At 37.1% G+C, this 19,989-nt stretch overlaps 1 protein-coding gene across 1 annotated transcript; it reads left to right on the top strand.

Annotated features, from left to right (window-relative positions):
* Nucleotides 1-2,161: 2,161 nt before the first annotated feature.
* si:ch211-284k5.2 (uncharacterized protein CFAP97D2) lies at nt 2,162-16,713 on the top strand. The gene is made up of 5 exons (XM_049474498.1): nt 2,162-2,605; nt 2,898-2,978; nt 4,680-4,798; nt 12,937-13,120; nt 14,272-16,713. Exons 1-5 carry the CDS (start codon nt 2,513-2,515, stop codon nt 14,368-14,370), a joined length of 576 nt encoding a protein of 191 aa, XP_049330455.1. The 5' UTR covers nt 2,162-2,512; the 3' UTR covers nt 14,371-16,713.
* The last annotated feature ends 3,276 nt before the right edge of the window (nt 16,714-19,989 follow it).

Raw genomic sequence — 19,989 nt, 5'->3', positions numbered from 1 at the left:
TTTTAAAAAATCATTATACTTTTGCTTTTTTACAATTTTTTACAATAATTTATGATATACCACATTAAAAATGACACAATTACACATATACAGAAATCTGGCTCAATTTACTGACTAATCTTTTTACTATCATTAAAACAGTAACTTTCCCAAACAACATGCTAAAGTTTTTGTCCATGGGTTCCATATTGGCCCTATATATGAATGTCAGTGATGGGCCTCATCATGGTCAGTGCTAGGGTCTAAAAGGGGTTAAACAGGGGTTAAAAAGGTTTAAACATGGACCCCATCCTAGTTATACACTAACACCACATGCTCAGAGCCCATGCTTATCTGGAACCCACCTTTTGCACACACTCCACACATGTGATGCCCATGTGACAGTGTTTATTATTTAATATTTAACCATATTTTTCAGAATCATTTGAGGCAGTTTGAGTCAGTATGTTATGATTAGGCTGTTTTCATGCTGCTAATTGGATAGTGATTAGCATTATTAGTTTAATCTGTTCAGTAGCTAAATCTTAATGTTTTGGTCGAACTTGTGTTAGCGTGTGTGTATACAGAAGCTTGCCCCAGATTCTGGAGGCCTCTGACTCATCAGACATGTGTGTCATATGTGCATGCTGAGAGATCCCCTCCTACTGCCAGCCTGCATAAAGCCTGCTAATTCCTCTCACAATACAGCAGAGCATGCATATGTAGAGCTACAATAACTGGAAACATTTATTAATACGCTGTTTAAAAAACATCACCTTTTGGCCCTCAAAACTAAAAAAAAACTCTATTTTTTTTATTAAGGGGTCATTATTCTAGAAACTGTTTACTACTTTCTATTTGCTCTTTTTGAAGTACAGTCGGTCAACATGGCTATTCATCATACTTATAAGACTTTCAGAATACACAGAAATCATATTTTTCCAAAATATTTTTATTTTTCATTACCTGTCATGCATGCCTCACCCTGTCATAAATACCCATTTTAGCTAAAATTGTCCACTATATCATGGTAAGCTGCCTGACAGAGTGAACAATTTTGGTGTAAACATGGTTGATCTAAAATTGCAAACATTATTAATATTTTATTATGATCTTGTTCTGTTTCAAAGATAACTTTTGAGTATAAAAAATTCTAATAACTATTTTTTTTTACCATGACAGAGTGGACAGCTTACACTTTACCTCGACTAAGTATGAGTACAATATGAGACATATTAAGTGATATTAATATGATGAGTAATGTCTGCTGGGGATACTCCAAGAGGATCCAACATATAAAGAGCTAATAACTACAGCTCTGTAAAAAAAAAAATAAGATACCGCTTAAAATTAATAGTTTCTTTGATTTTATCAAATTGAAAACCTCTGGAATATAAATAAGAGGAAGATGGAAAAAAGCAAGCCATCAAACCAAGCTGAACTGCTTGAATTTTTGCACCAGAAGTTGCATAAAGTTATCCAAAAGCAGTGTGTAAGACTGGTGGAGGAGAACATGCCAAGATGCATGAAAACAGGATTAAAAACAAGGGTTATTTCACCAAATATTAATTTCTAACTCTATGAATGAAACTTAAAACTTTATGAATATGAACTTGTTTCCTTTGCATTATTTGAGGTCTGAAAGCTCTGAAAGATCTTTTTTTTTTTGTCATTTCAGCCATTTCTCATTTTCTGCAAATAAATGCTTTAAATGACAATATTTTTATTTGGAATTTGGGAGAGATTTATAGAATAAAACAGACTCTAGGTACATGTTTGTTTTACTCAAAGCATGTACCTATAAATAGCAAAATCAGAGAAACTGATTCAGAAACTGGAGTGGCCTGTTAAATTTTTCCAGAGCTGCATATTATTTTATAATGGACATTATCGATTATATCGACTAATTGTTGCGGTCCTACTCCGGACACAAAAGGCACAGTATATTGATATTGACCCATATAACGGTGCAAACGCCCCATTTGTGTCATTTACAGCTGAGCAGGAGCGTAGACTGTAAAGCAGTTCATTATTCATGTTTTATAAAGCGACTTTTACAGTACCGCTGCCCTTCCCTGCTCAGCTGCTCTGAGGTCATTTAGACCAGTAAAGCCAGTGGGCTGTGAACACTAATAATTCATTGACACCCAATCCCCTCCCAGCAGCACTCCCAGTCGGAGGGATAGGTGAGTAATGGTGCCATGGCAACAGGCTGCGGCCTCCAGCTGGGCTGACCACGGTGCAGTGGGCTGTGGAGACATGCTAAATGACTCCAGCACAGGACACTTCACATACACTACTACACGCTACACACACACGGGATGGACCGATTCAGACTCATTCAGACATACACTGCACATCCTTATGGAATGCTATTACACTGATGATACATCAGTAATCAAAATTCTTCAATGAAACTTTTTTTCTAAATCTTTGGAATTCTACAAGCGTCCTGGATTATTATAAATTCCTATTCAATTCCTAAATTCCACAATATTCCTCATCTCCCCTCTGCTAACACTGGACAGCAGCCATGCATAAAGCCTATCAGCCGCTCAAACCCGCCACTAATAAGTACCTGCAGAAGAAATGGGACCAGACACGCTTTGAGATGCATCGTCAGAAGGTAAGTGAGTGTGCGACTCTTTAATCATACAGAACAAATATTAAGGTTGCAGTGTAATATGAGCCGCAGTAATGAGGTGGGACCTGAAGAACAGCCGTTATTAAACACTCGCAGGCTCTGGCATGTGTGAATATCAATCATGTTCAAAAGTAGGACGTTCTTATCTTTCAGACAGCAGTAATCTGCCGCTGTGGGATCTGAAGTGTCAGAAGTTAATTGCGGTGTGTGATCAGCAATACCATGATGGCGATTTGCACTGTTTAAAATAATTATAAAATTGCTTTCTCATGAGGTGAAGGACGCCAAGCCTATAGTGAACACCAAGGGTATGCAGACACCCAGTCATGTCCAGATGAAGCTGAAGAAAGTACAGGTATGAAACACGAAGGTGTTACACATGTGGAATGTATGTATTATGTGTGTTCAGTTCAGTGTTGCTCATTATATGAAGGAAACTGACTCTTTATTAATGCTAGAACTGTGTCGACTTGCAATTAGTAGGGTGATGAACCACGAATTTCATGGTACATATACAGCACTGGAAAAAAAAATAAGAGAGCACTTCAGTTTCTGAATCAGTTTATCTAATTATGCTATTTATATGTATATGTCTGAGTAAAATGAACATTGTTGTTTTATTCTATAAATTACAGACAACATTTCTCCCAAATTCCAAATAAAAATATTGTCATTTAGAGCATTTATTTGCAGAAAATGAGAAATGGCTGAAATACTAAAAAAATGCAGAGATTTCAGACCTCAAATAATGCAAAGAAAAGAAGTTCATATTCATAAAGTTTTAAGAGTTCAGAAATCAATATTTGGTGGAATAACCCTGGTTTTTAATCAGTTTTCATGCATCTGGTTTCTTTTTTTTTCCAGAGCTGTATGTTCTTGACAGTTGGAATGATTAACAGATTGTTCTGATCAGCAGAAATGTAGCAGTGTATTAGTTTTAAAGTATTTTGTGTTACTACATTAATATATATATATATATATATATATATATATATATATATATATATATATATATATATGTTTATATAGTGACTGTTATACTCTTATTGTAAGTGCTTTACTTCATGTAATGCTTTGTACTGTCACAAAATCTCAATTTAAAATGGGCTAGCTTACCATAAAAATTAAAATAGCAGATAATTATACGGATTGAAATCTTACAACTGTTATAACTATTTGATAAAGTATTTCAAATTCATTCATGTAAAAATATGACACAATTTGGTTTATCAAGTCTTTTGAAATATTGGTGCTTTTGTGAATTTGTGAATTTTGGCAGTTGGTCTTTACATTGAATCAAAACTTTATGATACATGAACCAATAGAAATGCAGCAATATTGACTAGGAGTAAAATCTTTTTACATTGACTTCCATAGAAAGTAAAAATTCTTTTGTAAAGTTTTGCCCTGAGATAACCATATCAATATATTGAAAACATCATATATCATGAAAAGAAACAAACTTTAAAATGATATAAAAAACGGTATCACTTTATTTGGATGATCCATTACTGACTTGTTAAATGCAACTGAACTAAGGTAAAAGTAATGATTCTCTACTGAATTCATTCTTTATTCTCTATTTTGTGTTAGATTTAGGTTTTGGGGTTGATTCATGGTTGAAGTTACGCTTAAAATAAAGCTTAGGTTAAGTTTTAGGGTTGATTCATGCTTGAGGTTAGTCTTAAGTTAGGATTAGATTTAAAGTTAGGGTTTGATTAAAGGTTTAGGTTAAGGTTTGTGTTAGGATTTTGGATTGATTTATGGTTAGGGTTAAGCTTAAGGTTAGGGTTAGGTGTAGGGTAAGGTTTTATTGATAAGCATTTACATTTACCTTAGGGTTCAGTTTCATTCAACAGACATTAGTCAGTTGAATGTTGGTTAAATGTCAGGTGAGCATCTATGAGTCATCTACAAGTAAAATGTTACCTTAAACAGTTCTGAAATTAGCAGTGAAATCTTACAGTCCACACACTTCTACAGTAATGCTGTAATGTGTGGGACATCATTTCCTCAGTGCAGTGTTTCTTTTCAGTGTTTGTCTTTGGGTTCTCAGGTTCAGGACGAGAGGCAGGCCATTATAGACAGAGATAATCAGCTGCTGGCGTCCAGGCTGACTGGGATCGAGCGCTCTAAAGGGCTCGTAGACCACAGGAATGACTATCCGGAGCGCAGGTGAGCTTATACTGGAGACTGAGGCTCAAGTGGCATTTCTAGCTGTGTAATGAATACCTTTAACCTCAGCTTAGATAATGATCTGCTATACACAGCCCTTTTATCTCTCCCCATTCCAACCGATCATTACATCAAATACTGCAGCATCTTATTCCTTTCAGCTGAGCGAATAACACTCAGGCTGAATTCTTTCTCATCAATAGATGGAATAAATATGTGGTGGAGGCATGTGATGAATGTTGTCCTCTTTTATGTGTCTAAAAGCTTTAGAATAGGAAATGGGCTTCAGTTCTGAGCCATTACTATTTTAAACTGCGCTGACTCTGGCTTTATGACCTGGCCACACTGGAAAGCTAATCTGCCGTGTTTCTGTGCGATCATTTAACCTCCCAACCTCTTGTTTGTGTTTCCAGTTAAAAAGATAAATCATTAATGTTTGTTTTGGTAATTGGGACGCTTGTGCTGAATTACTGAGAGTCAGATTTCTCACTTGTTGCTCAAACCTGCAAAATCTAATCATACAACTAATCTGTTTTATTTCCACTAATGGGTGCAATTTCTATACATAGACATGCCTGATATGGTGTCTCATAACTTTAGTCATGTCCCATTAAAACCAAAGATTGCTTCTTTACAAGGCATTTGAGGCCCTAAAGCAAAATGGACCCCTACCCCCCAAACCCTGCTGCTTATTCCAATCTGGTTATCAATCAATCAATGAATCAGTCAATTAATCAATCAATCAATCAATCAATCAACCTTTAAATCCACTCTGTAAATACATTGAAGGTAATCCTCATTTTCAATGCTGCCGAGCATATACAAAATTAAAGGGATTGAAAATTAAGTTTAAATGATAAAAACAAGCAAACAATGTAAGATTTAATTAAGAAATAAATAAAACAATTCAAATATGGGCTAAAATGTAGAGCAATAAAACAAAGCGATGCGTGGACTCAAATAACTATAATTATAAAAAAATAAATTATGGAACTAAAATAAATAAATAAATAAATAATAATAATAATAATAATAATAATAATAATAATAATAATAATAATAATAATAAGTAAAACAATTATAAAAAATTAAGATAAGAAATAAATGAAATAAAAAGGTAAAAGGCCAAAAGTAAAAGCCATAATAAAAAAGTAAAAGGATGAAATAATAATAATAATAATAATAATAATAAATATAGCCGCAAGCGGCAATCATCGGGTTCAAGCACCAACTGGCACAATGGTGCCTACTAGAGAATTGAATGGTGATGTGTAAGAAGGTCTAATATGATTGGAGAAGCCCTGTCACATTTAGAGATTATCAAAAGTTTTTTACCTGTTATTAATGTTGAGCAGAGGCCTTTCAACATGATGATGCTTAAATTCACATGTAAATCTATTAAAGTGTGTAGGATATTCATCACGAGAGTTAGAATTAGTCAAAAGGTGTCTACATGTCATGGGTATTGATCAGGTGGCTTCAACCAGAATGTTAACAAAGTGGTGTTCAGATTGACCTTTTGACCTTTGCAAAACAAGCTGAAGTGTTTGACCAAACAAGTTTATATTAACACAAACGAGTGCATTGTCTGACATGACATGTAATCACAAAGTTATTCTAAATCTAGTTCTGAATTAAATGGCACTTCATCGAGCACCAACTGGCACAATGGTGCCTACTAGAGCATAGGATGATGATGTGTAAGAAGGTCTAACACAATTGGAGACACACTGTCACATTTAGAAATTATCAAAAGTCTTTCACCTGTTATTAATGTTGAGCAGAGGCACAAAGGAGTGAATGTTCTGATATGACATGTAATGTCAAAGTTATTCTTAATCTAGTTCTGAATTAAATGGCGCTTCATCAGAGTGATATTGTACAGAGGTCTTTAACATTGTGAGATTACAGCAAATACTGCAGAGTTACAGCAATTTAGGTTAGAAATTCCAAGGACGCACAGATTGCTTGATGCCTGGAGAGTATTGTATGTGAAATTTTCACAAATGTTTTTAATGAACAGAGCCACTGTACTAAATATGGCAAAAAATAATTTGATGTCAAAATAGTACAGCATGATTGACATATACTCGTTTTTTTGGAACAGCGCCCCCCAGTGGGCGGATTGTTTCAGCACTTTGCAGGTCACTACAGTGTCTCCACCTGAACATAACTGCCAAGTATCATCCAGATTGGGCAACATTCAGCCTGCAAAAATGTCTGCTGAATGGTGATTGGCTGATGGTGTTCAGCCATGTTGATTGATTAAGTTGCCCTTTGAACATCCTTTAGATGTCAACTTTTTCTTATTGAATATTGAAGCGCATGCTCTCACGAGTCTTTTGATACCAAACATGCCAGGATTGGTCAAAATTCCTAGGACTAGTTTGCAAAAGTATGTTTTGCATATTATGCAAATTAGCAAAAAATCTATATAGACGGAAGTGCATGGTCCAAATTGCAAAGTTGTAGGTATTGACCCAAGGAATCCAGTAAAAAAGAATTTTGAATGTAGGTCTTATGGTTTTTGAGTTATTGAGAAAATTGTGAAAAATGAATTTTGTTGTTTATAGCGCCACCACTTGACCAATCCATGCCATTTTTGTTGTTCACCGAGATGCACTGATCCTACATCTACCTACCAAGTTTCATGTCTCTACGACTTACGGTTTAGGCTGCACAACTGCTTTTTCAGAGGAAAAAGAATAATAATAACTAGAAAAGGCAAAGTTCGTGAACGAACTTTAAGTTGGCTTGGAAAAGTTTGCTAATAACGTTGAAAAGTTAAAATGGTTGCTAAGCTGTTTCTGTCTGAAGAGTGTGAAGAGTCGTTGATATGCTGTTTTTAGATTTCAGCAAAAATGCTGAAATCTAAAAACTTTTGGTTAAATGCTGAAATCTTAAAACGTTTGTTTAAATGCTGAAATCTAAAAAAAATTGGTTAAACGCTGAAATCTTAAAACGTTTGATTAAATGTTGAAATCTAGAAACTTTTGGTTAAATACTGAAATCTAAAAACTTTTGATTAAATGTTGAAATCTAGAAACTTTTGGTTAAATGCTGAAATCTTAAAATGTTTGTTTAAACCCTGAAATGTTAAAACGTTTGTTTAAATGTTGAAATCTAGAAACTTTTGGTTAAATGCTGAAATCTAAAAACTTTTGGTTAAATGCTGAAATCTTAAAACGTTTGTTTAAATGCTGAAATCTAAAATAAATTGGTTAAATGCTGAAATCTTAAAACGTTTGATTAAATGTTGAAATCTAGAAACTTTTGGTTAAATGCTGAAATCTAAAAACTTTTGATTAAATGTTGGAATCTAAAAACTTTTGATTAAATGTTGGAATCTAGAAACTTTTGGTTAAATGCTGAAATCTAAAAACTCTTGATTAAATGCTGGAATCTTAAAATGTTTGTTTAAACCCTGAAATGTTAAAATGTTTGTTTAAATGTTGAAATCTAGAAACTTTTGGTTAAATGCTGAAATCTAAGAACTTTTGGTTAAATGCTGAAATCTAAAACTTTTGGTTACATGCTGAAATCTAAAAACTTTCCAGGTGGTTGCTAAGGTGTTGCTAACTGGTTGCTAGGCAGTTGCTAACATATTCCACATGGTTGCTAAGTGGTTGCTAGGCAGTTGTTAGCGTTTTCCAGGTGGTTGCTAAGTGGTTGCTAAGTAGTTGCTAGGCAGTTGCTATCATTTCTAAAGTGGTTGCTAAGTGGTTGCTAGGCAGTTGCTAACGTTTTCCATGTGGTTGCTAAGTGGTTGCTTTCATTTCTAAAGTGGTTGCTAAGTGGTTGCTAGGCAGTTGCTAACGTTTTCCATGTGGTTGCTAAGTGGTTGCTAGGCAGTTGCTTTCATTTCTAAAGTGGTTGCTAAGTGGTTGCTAGGCAGTTGCTAAAGTTTTGCATGTGGTTGCTAGGCAGTTGCTATAATTTCTAAAGTGGTTGCTAAGTGGTTGCTAGGCAGTTGCTAACGTTCTCCATGTGGTTGCTAAGGTGTTGCTAACTGGTTGCTAGGCAGTTGCTATCATTTCTAAAGTGGTTGCTAAGTGGTTGCTAGGCAGTTGCTAACGTTTTCCATGTGGTGGCTAAGTGGTTGCTAAGTGGTTGCTAGGCAGTTGCTATAATTTCTAAAGTGGTTACTAAGTGGTTGCTAGGCAATTGCTAACGTTTTTGATGTGGTTGCTAAGTGGTTGCTAGGCAGTTGCTATCATTTCTAAGGTGGCTGCTAAGGTGTCGCTAACTGGTTGCTTGGCAGTTGCTAACATATTCCACATGGTTGCTAAGTGGTTGCTAGGCAGTTGTTAGCGTTTTCCAGGTGGTTGCTAAGATGTTGTTAAGTGGTTGCTAGGCAGTTGCTATCATTTCTAAAGTGGTTGCTAAGTGGTTGCTAGGCAGTTGCTAACGTTTTCCTAGTGGTTGCTAAGCCATTGCTAGGCAGTTGCAAACATATTCCACATGTTTGCTAAGTGGTTGCTAGGCAGTTGCTATCATTTCTAAAGTGGTTGCTAAGTGGTTGCTAGGCAGTTGCTATCATTTCTAAAGTGGTTGCTAAGTGGTTGCTAAGTAGTTGCTAGGCAGTTGCTATCATTTCTAAAGTGGTTGTTAAGTGGTTGCTAGGCAGTTGCTAATGTTTTCCATGTGGTTGCTAAGTGGTTGCTATCATTTCTAAAGTGGTTGCTAAGTGGTTGCTAGGCAGTTGCTAACGTTTTGCATGTGGTTGCTAAGTGGTTGCTAGGCAGTTGCTATAATTTCTAAAGTGGTTGCTAAGTGGTTGCTAGGCAGTTGCTAACGTTCTCCATGTGGTGGCTAAGTGGTTGCTAAGTGGTTGCTAGGCAGTTGCTATCATTTCTAAAGTGGTTACTAAGTGGTTGCTAGGCAATTGCTAACGTTTTTGATGTGGTTGCTAAGTGGTTGCTAGGCAGTTGCTATCATTTCTAAGGTGGTTGCTAAGGTGTTGCTAACTGGTTGCTAGGCAGTTGCTAACATATTCCACATGGTTGCTAAGTGGTTGCTAGGCAGTTGTTAGCGTTTTCCAGGTGGTTGCTAAGATGTTGTTAAGTGGTTGCTAGGCAGTTGCTATCATTTATAAAGTGGTTGCTAAGTGGTTGCTAGGCAGTTGCTAACGTTTTCCTAGTGGTTGCTAAGCCATTGCTAGGCAGTTGCAAACATATTCCACATGTTTGCTAAGTGGTTGCTAGGCAGTTGCTATCATTTCTAAAGTGGTTGCTAAGTGGTTGCTAAGTAGTTGCTAGGCAGTTGCTATCATTTCTAAAGTGGTTGCTAAGTGGTTGCTAGGCAGTTGCTAACGTTTTCCATGTGGTTGCTAAGTGGTTGCTTTCATTTCTAAAGTGGTTGCTAAGTGGTTGCTAGGCAGTTGCTAACGTTTTCCATGTGGTTGCTAAGTGGTTGCTATCATTTCTAAAGTGGTTGCTAAGTGGTTGCTAGGCAGTTGCTAAAGTTTTGCATGTGGTTGCTAAGTGGTTGCTAGGCAGTTGCTATAATTTCTAAAGTGGTTGCTAAGTGGTTGCTAGGCAGTTGCTAACGTTCTCCATGTGGTTGCTAAGGTGTTGCTAACTGGTTGCTAGGCAGTTGCTATCATTTCTAAAGTGGTTGCTAAGTGGTTGCTAGGCAGTTGCTAACGTTTTTGATGTGGTTGCTAAGTGGTTGCTAAGTGGTTGCTAGGCAGTTGCTATCATTTCTAAAGTGGTTGCTAAGTGGTTGTTAGGCAGTTGCTAACGTATTCCATGTGGTTGCTAACTGGTTGCTAGGCAGTTGCTAATGTTTTCTAGGTGGTTGCTAAGGTGTTGCTAACTGGTTGCTAGGCAGTTGCTATCATTTCTAAAGTGTTTGCTAAGTGGTTGCTAGGCAGTTGCTATCATTTCTAAAGTGGTTGCTAGGCAGTTGCTAAGGTGTTGTTAAGTGGTTGCAAGGCAGTTGCTATCGTTTCTAAAGTGGTTGCTAAGTGGTTGCTAGGCAGTTGCTAACATTTTCCAGGTGGTTGCTAAGTGGTTGCTAAGTTGTTGCTAGGCAGTTGCTTTAATTTCTAAAGTGGTTGCTAAGCTGTTGCTAGGCAGTTTCTAACATTTTCCTGGTGGTTGCTAAGGTGTTGCTAACTGGTTGCTAGGCAGTTGCTATAATTTCTAAAGTGGTTACTAAGTGGTTGCTAGGCAGTTGCTAACGTTTTCCAGGTGGTTGCTAAGGTGTTGATAAGTGGTTGCTAGGCAGTTGTTAACGTTTTCCAGGTGGTTGCTAAGCAGTTAATAGGTGGTTGCAAAGCCCTGGCTGGGGTGCCAGGGTGTCCAAACTTTTGACTGATAGCTGCTCCATACAGCAGCTCCTCCATACACTCACAGTACTGGAGGAGCAGGGGAGAGAAGGGGTTCCGTGCGCAGAGCTGCTCGTGTGCGAGATGGAACTCCCCATTCATTTCTATGGGAAAACTTCGTACGACAATTGTACGAAAACCGTACGTCGCATCGTTTCGTAAAGCATATTTTCGGAAGGATCACGGTAAGTTTTATAGACCAGCCGAATTACGTCTTCGTATCTCAAAAATTGTGACGTTCACGGCCGTTCAAAATTCTCCCCCATTCATTCCTATGGGAAAAAAACGCTCACGTTTACGAAGTTTTTACGAAAACCGTACGACATATCGCTTCAAAAAGCACAAGCAACCTGAACCGACGATCCTGCAAAGTTTCAGGTTTCTACGTTAAAAGCCCTAGGAGGAGATAGTGATTAAATTTTGCGAATAGAATAATAATAATAAGTAGAATAAGATTACGAAGAACAGTAAGTTGGCTTTTCCAAGCCAACTTAATAATAACAATAATAAGAAGAAACATTTTAGCAAAAACAATAGGGTTCTACGCACCTTCGGTGCTTGAACCCTAATAAGAAGAAGAAGAAGAAGAAAAATTCGAGCAAAAACAATAGGGTTCTACGCACCTTCGGTGCTTGAACCCTAATAAACACCAGTGAGTTGAGTTTCCTGTAGTGAATTCCAGCTCACTGGTGAACTGTAGCTAAAAGCAGGTTTTCCCAGTTCAGTAAAAACTCCAAGAACCAGACAGGGGACAATAAATACACACAGACTGGGGCAGAAAATAGGAAACACCTGGGGCTGGGTAACAAGAGGGCGGAGCTACAAATGAACAGGTAAGCACACAGAAGACACAGGGGCGGAGACACAGGATACACAAAGGGTGCGTGCTGAGGGGTAAAATAAACAAACATGAGGGTGGGTAAGACACAGAGACAGACAAAACAGGACGAGACCATGACATCTGGGGACCCCGGATCAGCTCAGGCCCTAGGCAATTTATTAGTTTGCTTGCCTTGTTGCACGGGGCCTGTTTGGGGGTGTCCTGCACTCAATGTGGATGTGATTTCTGTTAGAGTCATTGGCTGAGGTATGGGCAGTTTTAGCAGAACGCCAGTGGTCACGATCCTAACCAACTAGTGTGCTGTTTACCATGGATGGTAATGCCCTCTATAATGTATTTCTGGTACACATGTAATACACAGTGTGGATCGAGGACATTCAGTGGCTGCAAAACTAAAGAAATGGAATGTCCCATCCATCTGGCCCCTCACACAAGATAACAACTCATAACCTATAGAGATGAGGCCATTCCCATTATGTCCCCTTTGAAAAAAAAATCATGATAAATTTGCATACTGCCGTCTTATATCTTAGGAATTTCACTGTATCAAGCAGTGATATAAATGACATTTTTGAGATTAATTTAATTTAGTTAATCTACCTTACTACAGTTCACTCTTCTTTTTAAACTTCTGAGTTTTGTTATTTTTATTCTAGACCAAACAAGGTTCTATGACATGAATCTCAGCTCATAAAGGGTTTTTACTTCACCTTTATTTTTTTAAGCTAATTTTATTCAACATTTCATTGCATCAACAATCATTCCACTCTAGTGTACCTGCAGGCTACTACAGCCACCTCTGATTAAGTGCAATGGAGCTTTGCAGATTATCAAATGATAACATGGACCTGGGATGGTTTTAATCAAATGGCTGTTCAAACTAATTTGCTATTTAAAAGGCTGTGAAATGGTTGAGTAAATGTCAGTTGTACAACATTAATACACTCATTAATTGTCTCCCTCCAGTCTGAATTCTGAGAGGAGGAGGAAGGAGCTTCAGCAGGTGACACATGAGAACCTGGCCATCTACCATCGAATCACAGCGCGGGAATCTGAGTACAGGCGGGGTCTGTGGGAGGATAACTGGGAGAGGGTGGAGAGAAGACGAGACGATATTGCACGCTATCCACGAGGAGTGGCCAATATACAGGTAAACAGCGTTAGAGAGATGCTAATTATTGTCTTTAGGAGTAGACAGGAATTAGCCAGGAATCGAATTGACCCAGTTTTTCCAATTGTATGTGATTGGTGTAGTGCAGTGGGTTAGAATTAATGACTGTATATACAGTAAGAGTGGACTTTATATATATCTCTATTTACCCTCACTGTGGCATTTGAATATAAAAGAGGCTTAAATGCAAGCAGCCATGTTTGTTAGAGGAAAAATGGAACCAGAAATTTAAAAAGTGTCTATGACCATCCCCTCAAGTACACACTAGTACACACATTTGTTGTCTAGAAATACCTGCAGATCTTTGCTGTCCAATGGAAAATAAGTATCTCCAAAACAAAAACAATTTCAATAAACAGCAATAATGGAACTGTGGTATAATCACTATAATACACTTTAGGTTTGTGCTATTAAGTGTAATATTCACATATTCACTGCTGTGCTGATCTATGACAACAGTTCCAATATTACTTGTTATAGCACTCCCTCTTGTGTATTTTTGATTAACTATCACACCATAGCTTGAGAAAAGTATCTCAAACCGGCTCGACTCGAGTTCAGGCTGGGCATTGGGCCTTTCTCGAACAAACAATCTAAACTCTAATCTCACTGCATTAATAGTACGTTTTGGCATTAGTTTTCAAATTTTGTTGTCCAGTCTACACATTTTCCAATACCATACAATGTTTCAGTTCCCCAGCTGTGCAACACATGTCCTTCACTGTGCAACACTGTGCAACCATGTGCTTACTCTATATTTATCCATCTGTGTGATATGATTCAAATGCAAATTGCTCTATTTATGAGCATCAACCAAATGATGGGAATGTGTGATTTTGCACTAGAGCTAAATGTTAATGTAGTGGAGGCATAAATCTCACCAGTCAGTCAGCAGTAATGTTTTAACTCAATCTTAAATAGATGTACTAATGGGTTTCTGCCATTGTATAGCATAGTGTTATTTATATAATTGGACAGAAACAAATAAAAAAACATGGTTCTGCTTCTGCTGTTTTAGTAGTATACCAATATACAATTTTATTGAAATGATTGTAAACAGACAGATCAGTTGTGAGACACATTTTGCACATGGTCACACTGAGAAATGTGTCGTCTTTACTCTTTTACAGAAATCCAGTAAGAATGTGAAGTTTTCAGGAGGAACACCAGACCAGAGTCGGAGCTCCTCCAGCAGAACAGAAGATGATGTCTCTACAGAAGAAGATTAATTACACTAATATTCTAGATTTCTCCACATTAAAAAAACAAACCAAAACCCTGGAAAAAAATGGTGTTTACATGCAGTTCATAATCTGATCACTTCTGAGGAAAAGATTCTCCAACAGGAATTAAGTCTAGTCAAGACTAAACCACATCCTCCATTGTAAGGGAAATATAATCAATGACAAGGCCTTATTTCTGTCTAGGATATTGACCGGCGTATTTTAGTGATCTATAGTGCACCAGTCAATTGTGTCGCTTGAAACACGCAAAAGGTGCGCCAACAGCTCATTTAATGCAACAGCAATGTTATTTTATTCTTTATTCTGTTTATTGTTGAGTTAAAAGCTGTATTTGTGTGCTGCAGTGCATTTATTTATGTGTGTAACAAGCAGGGGTGTACACACACTGAGTGCACACAATGCACACGGCACTCCTGCGTGGCTAAGAGAGGATTTGGCAGCTGACTGCTGACTCTTGTCAGGGTTTAAATTGGTCAGTGGCGCACCTGTATTTTCTGCTGCCAAAATTGCAACACTGCACGCAACAGAAATGTATCTGCACACACCTCACTTATAGATCACCACGCCCGTCAGTGTAAATATATTCTGAAACTGCAACACTATTTTAACGGCGTGGGCACAGGGCATGAAAATGAACTGTTGACGGGGTGTAACATACCAACGGCTTGCGCAGGGTGTGCAATAAGGCCCAATGTGCTTACATGAACTTGGGTAATCAGATAAAAGAAAAACTCAGAGTTTATATGAGCCAGACAATAAAACGTGTTTTTCTTTACAACCAACCAATAAACTTACAGAAAACCCCAAAACCCATCAAGTGTTTAAAAAGTGTTGAATGTTACTTTGATTATTTCTGGTACCATGATCTGAAATCCACACATACGCAGACTGAGCAATACAAGAATACTTTAAACTGAGAGTAAACATGCACTAGTAGATATAAATAATGATCTAATCCAGCACTCTTTTCCAATTTTTTCAATCTGTTCTTAGAAAGTTCTTAGAAAGTTTTGAGTTGACATGGCTTATTGAATGAATAGAAAACTGCAGTAATCCGATTATGAGGTAACTGTAATTGATAACACTCCTATTTACACTGGTCCCTGCAAACAAATCTGCTGGTCATCTGGAAATAACATACCCTCTGCTGGTTGGCTAGATCTTTAACTAGCTCTTGGTCAACGTATGGTATGTTTTCTCTAGATGACCAGTTAAATTTGAGCTGGATTTTTTAACAGAGATGCTTTTCACTTGCATCTTCATTCCAGTGGTTCTCAGACCAGTCATTTGGTAACTCCAGATGATTCACATGTTTGGGTGGGATTGGAGAAAATATTTACATTATCTGTACGTTCCTGAGAAATAGTTTAGGAATCAATGCTTTAGATGTTAAATAAAAAAGAAATTAAATCCTGATGTGTGTAAACTGCACTGAGTTGCTTCACCACTGGATGGCAGCATGATTCTCTGCAATAACGGGACCCTGCTCAGTGCACAGGAGCAGCCTTGGGCTATCAGATCTCTTTTAATTAAAACAGCTGGGAAAGGCAGGTAATAAAATAAAGTTTAAAAAGTACCTGAAGGTCTTTCTGATGCTGAGACTTGAAATGACCGAAAGTGAACCGTGGTAATAAATGGCCACAGAGCTGTGTGTAGTACGTGCTCTAATTTCATCTATGCATGAGTATTGATCTCAACATTTCAGCGAGGTTTGATGGGGGATGTCATAAATGGGTCTTGTTATGCCACAAATTCATGTTACTGCGTCCCTTAGGCCTAAAGGGTCTACTGGCACTTCATTTATTCCCTTTTTTGATGTTGCATGAAAAAATCAAAAAGATCTGTGTCTGTATCATTTATTTTCAGTAAGAAATATATTAATAAAATATAAAGTGGTTAGTTTGTGGGCAATAAGACTGCACAGTAGTATACTGTAAATGTGCACCTGCACAATAGTTACATAGCAGGAAGTGGTCATGTCGACCAAATACTATACACTATACACATGTCAAATCTAGCTGGATACTAATGGAAAATTGGTACTACTTTATTAATGGTTGTTATTTAGCTTATACAGCTCTAGAAAAAAATAAGAGACCACTTAAAAATGATGAGTTTCTTTGATTTTACCAAATTGAAAACCTCTGGATTATAATCAATAGAAAGATGGATGATCACAAGTCACCAAACCAAGCTGAACTGCTTGAATTTTGCACCAGGAGGGGCATAATGTTATCCAAAAGCAGTGTGTAAGACTGGTGGAGGAGAACATGCCAAGATGCATGAAAACTGTGACCAAAAACCAGGGTTATTCCACCAAATATTGATTTCTGAGCTTAAAACTTTATGAATATGAACTTTTTTGTTATTTTAGCCATTTCTCATTTTCTGCAAATAAATGCTCTAAATTACTATTTTTATTTGGCAAGGAGAAATGGTTTCCATGGTTTATAGAATAAAACAACAATTTTCATTTTACTCAAACATATACCTATAAATAGCAAAATCAGAGAAACTGATTCAGAAACTGAAGTGGTCTCTTATTTTTTCAAGAGCTGTAAATGCTTTAAAGCCATTTATAAAGGGCAACAGTAATCTGTTCTTTGCAAAATTGTGATTTCACATTCATTTATACTGTCATGTTAATGCTGACTGGTGGAAAAGACAGTAAGTAAGAGAAGTATCCAGAGAGATTTGAGGTTTTAAAGTATAAATGAATGTGGAATCACTATTTAGCAAACGACAGTTCACTGTTGTCCTTTCTATGTATGTGTTGTAACTGTGTATAAATGTTTTCAAATGTGTTTTCCACCAAATAATAACAAATATTAATACAAATTCTTTATTGAGGAGCATTATTGTTATTGTAAAGTGGTAATATTTAATTTACTCCAGTCTTTAATACACAGGGGGTAATATTGGCTGCATTGTTGATAGCTGGTAAAAGTTCTCATTAATATAAACTCTGCCTATCACTAGTAAAGCCCCCAACAATAGGAGGATTAAGACTAACACATCCCACCCCAGCTTATTCCACTCTGGCTAATGCATCAACACTGGATAACCTAATTCTGAGGGACGGCAAAACCTTTTCTTTAGTGTAGATAATGTCCCAGCACCTAAATTCTTAAAAGTTTCCCTAATGAATATAGTAGCTATTATTACAGTCATAAACACTATCTACGCTAATAGCTACCTAGTAACATTGCATCTGTTGGGAACTGTTACTATGCAACATATGAAGTGGTCATCACATTAATTTATCTCTGTCTTTTTGCCATCTTTCTTTTTTTTTTTAAAGTCGCCACCTGGATTTAAGTATATTAATTATGTTGGGTTGCTGCAGTTGGTCAGGTCTAGGTTCAGCAACAGTATGTGCTGAAATAATGAGGTCAGCTGACTACCTTAATATACTGATTATAGACCAGATTATTCCATCAACAGATTTTTTCCTCCCTGATGACACGGACATACTCCAAGATGACAATATCAGGACTCACGGGGCTGGAATTGTGAAAGAGTGATTCAGGAAACATGTGATCATCATTTTCACACATGGATTGTTCACCACAGAGTCCAGATCTTAACCTCATTAAGAAGACTTTGTGCAGCAGTCAGACTCTACCATTATCAATGCTGCTGCAAGATCTTGGTGAAAAATTAATGCAACACTGGATTAAAATAAATCTTGTGACACTGGAGAAGCTTATTAATACAATGCCACAGTGAATGGGTGCTGTAGTCAAAGCGAACTTTTTTTTGGTGCTGATTTTTTTGGCCAGGCAGTGTATTATTAGAAATAGAAGTTATGGTATTGTTGGCTTTTAGTAATATTTTAAAATAAAAATTGAAAAAAAAAAAAAAATAGTATTTTTTTTTTTTCTGGCAGGTGCCCGGGCAACCCAATGGATACATTGGGCCCCTTTGCCTTTATTGCCCTTATAATAGACCGGACCTGCAGATGTAGGGAAAAGAGCACCCTATACACACCCAGAGAGAGCAAGAATAATTGTGCTCTCTCAAACTTACTGTATTTTCTAATATCACTATATACACTGTATTGCAGAATAATAAAATATCGCAATGTCAGTGTTTTCTAATACTGTGCAGTCCTATCAGGCAGAAGAAAAGCACCCTGTCCAGATGGGCAGATGTCCAGTGCTTGAGCCAGCATTTCTCCTTCTCTCCTAAGCTCTTAACCCTGGCCATTCTCCATCCTGACCCCCATTCAGACCCCCATCCTGCTGCGTAGCTTACATGTATCAAACCTCTCAGAGTGAGACTGCTGATGTCTCTGATCCACAGTAAGCTTCCTCTCGCCCAAAAACAGCATTCATTACAAAATAAAAGCACATATCAACAAATCAACCATAAACCAGCAACCTTGTTTTCAGAAGTCCAATCTGTAGTCTGGGATCTATGTGTGGCTGCCTTTTTCTTTCTTGATTTTGATCATGTGTTTAGAGCCTGTCAGACATTTGGGGACACTTAGCTCCCTGAAATGTCTTTAAATAATAAACATTAATGTTTCCTTTGTTGATTTGTACTAACTTACAAATCTGGATCAGTGCAACTGCAATTTCTCTTTTAAATAAAGGAAAACAACACACTAAAACCTCAACAGGATACTTCTTTTTATCCTATTTCTTTTATTTTAATAAACATAACTTTTAAACAATTATATTTGATTATAGTTTGGAGCACAATCCCACCGTACTCCTGTGTCATTGGTGCTGTGCGCCACTTTATGGACTGTAGGAGAAATAACAAACAATATGAGTGATGGTTTACTCTGTATAACTTTCTCAAAATGTGACCTCATAATGTCAAACCAAGTGTAAAATACAAAGAAATGTGCACATATATTTAATTGTTGGTTTGACAACACATTTTCCAAGAGACTTATTCATTACACATTTGATCTGGTAATTTTCTTACGGTCCCTAAACCCTTCTTGACGCTGAAGACGCAGGAGTTAAGTTTAGTAAGATACAAGTTCTATAAAGATGGTGGTTATAGCATGATGTCTATCAGCCATTGAACTACACTCTGTCAAGCTTCAAGAGTTCCAGTTAAATATCTGGATTGTATCCTAAGATTTCAACCACATGCGTTTACACTTGATAGTAAAATAAGTCTCTGGGTAGTCAGACTAAAATTGGATTACTATGGTAATATTTCTTCAAACTGTCTATAGATTATCACTTTGGATAGGAGTTAATCGCAAGTTTCTAAAAGTGTATTAATAATAAAAAAACAAGTAATCTCAAATACACTTCCTGGGAAGGCTTTCTATAAGAAATTTCTCCGTTTAGAATTCCTCCAGAAGTGCACTTAGGAGGTCAGACACTGATTTTAGATTAAATTTTGGCCGGCTCATAATTTTCACTGTAATTCATTTTAATTCACAAAGCAAAATCGATAGTCATATTTGAACAGGAAGGGTCGATCCTCTAACTGTCCCTGCAAAGTTGGGAGCAGGAAATGGACCAAAATCTCTTGGTATGCTAAAGCATGAAAAGTTCCTTTTGACTGTAACTAAGGGGCAGAACCCAACTTCTGATAAACAACCCCACACCATGATCCCCCCTCCACCAAACTTTA

Source organism: Astyanax mexicanus, chromosome 2, assembly GCF_023375975.1.
Source record: "Astyanax mexicanus isolate ESR-SI-001 chromosome 2, AstMex3_surface, whole genome shotgun sequence".
NCBI lineage: Eukaryota > Metazoa > Chordata > Actinopteri > Characiformes > Acestrorhamphidae > Astyanax > Astyanax mexicanus.
The sequence above is the reverse complement of the archived record's forward strand: the minus strand, read 5'-3'. Positions and strand labels throughout refer to the sequence as shown.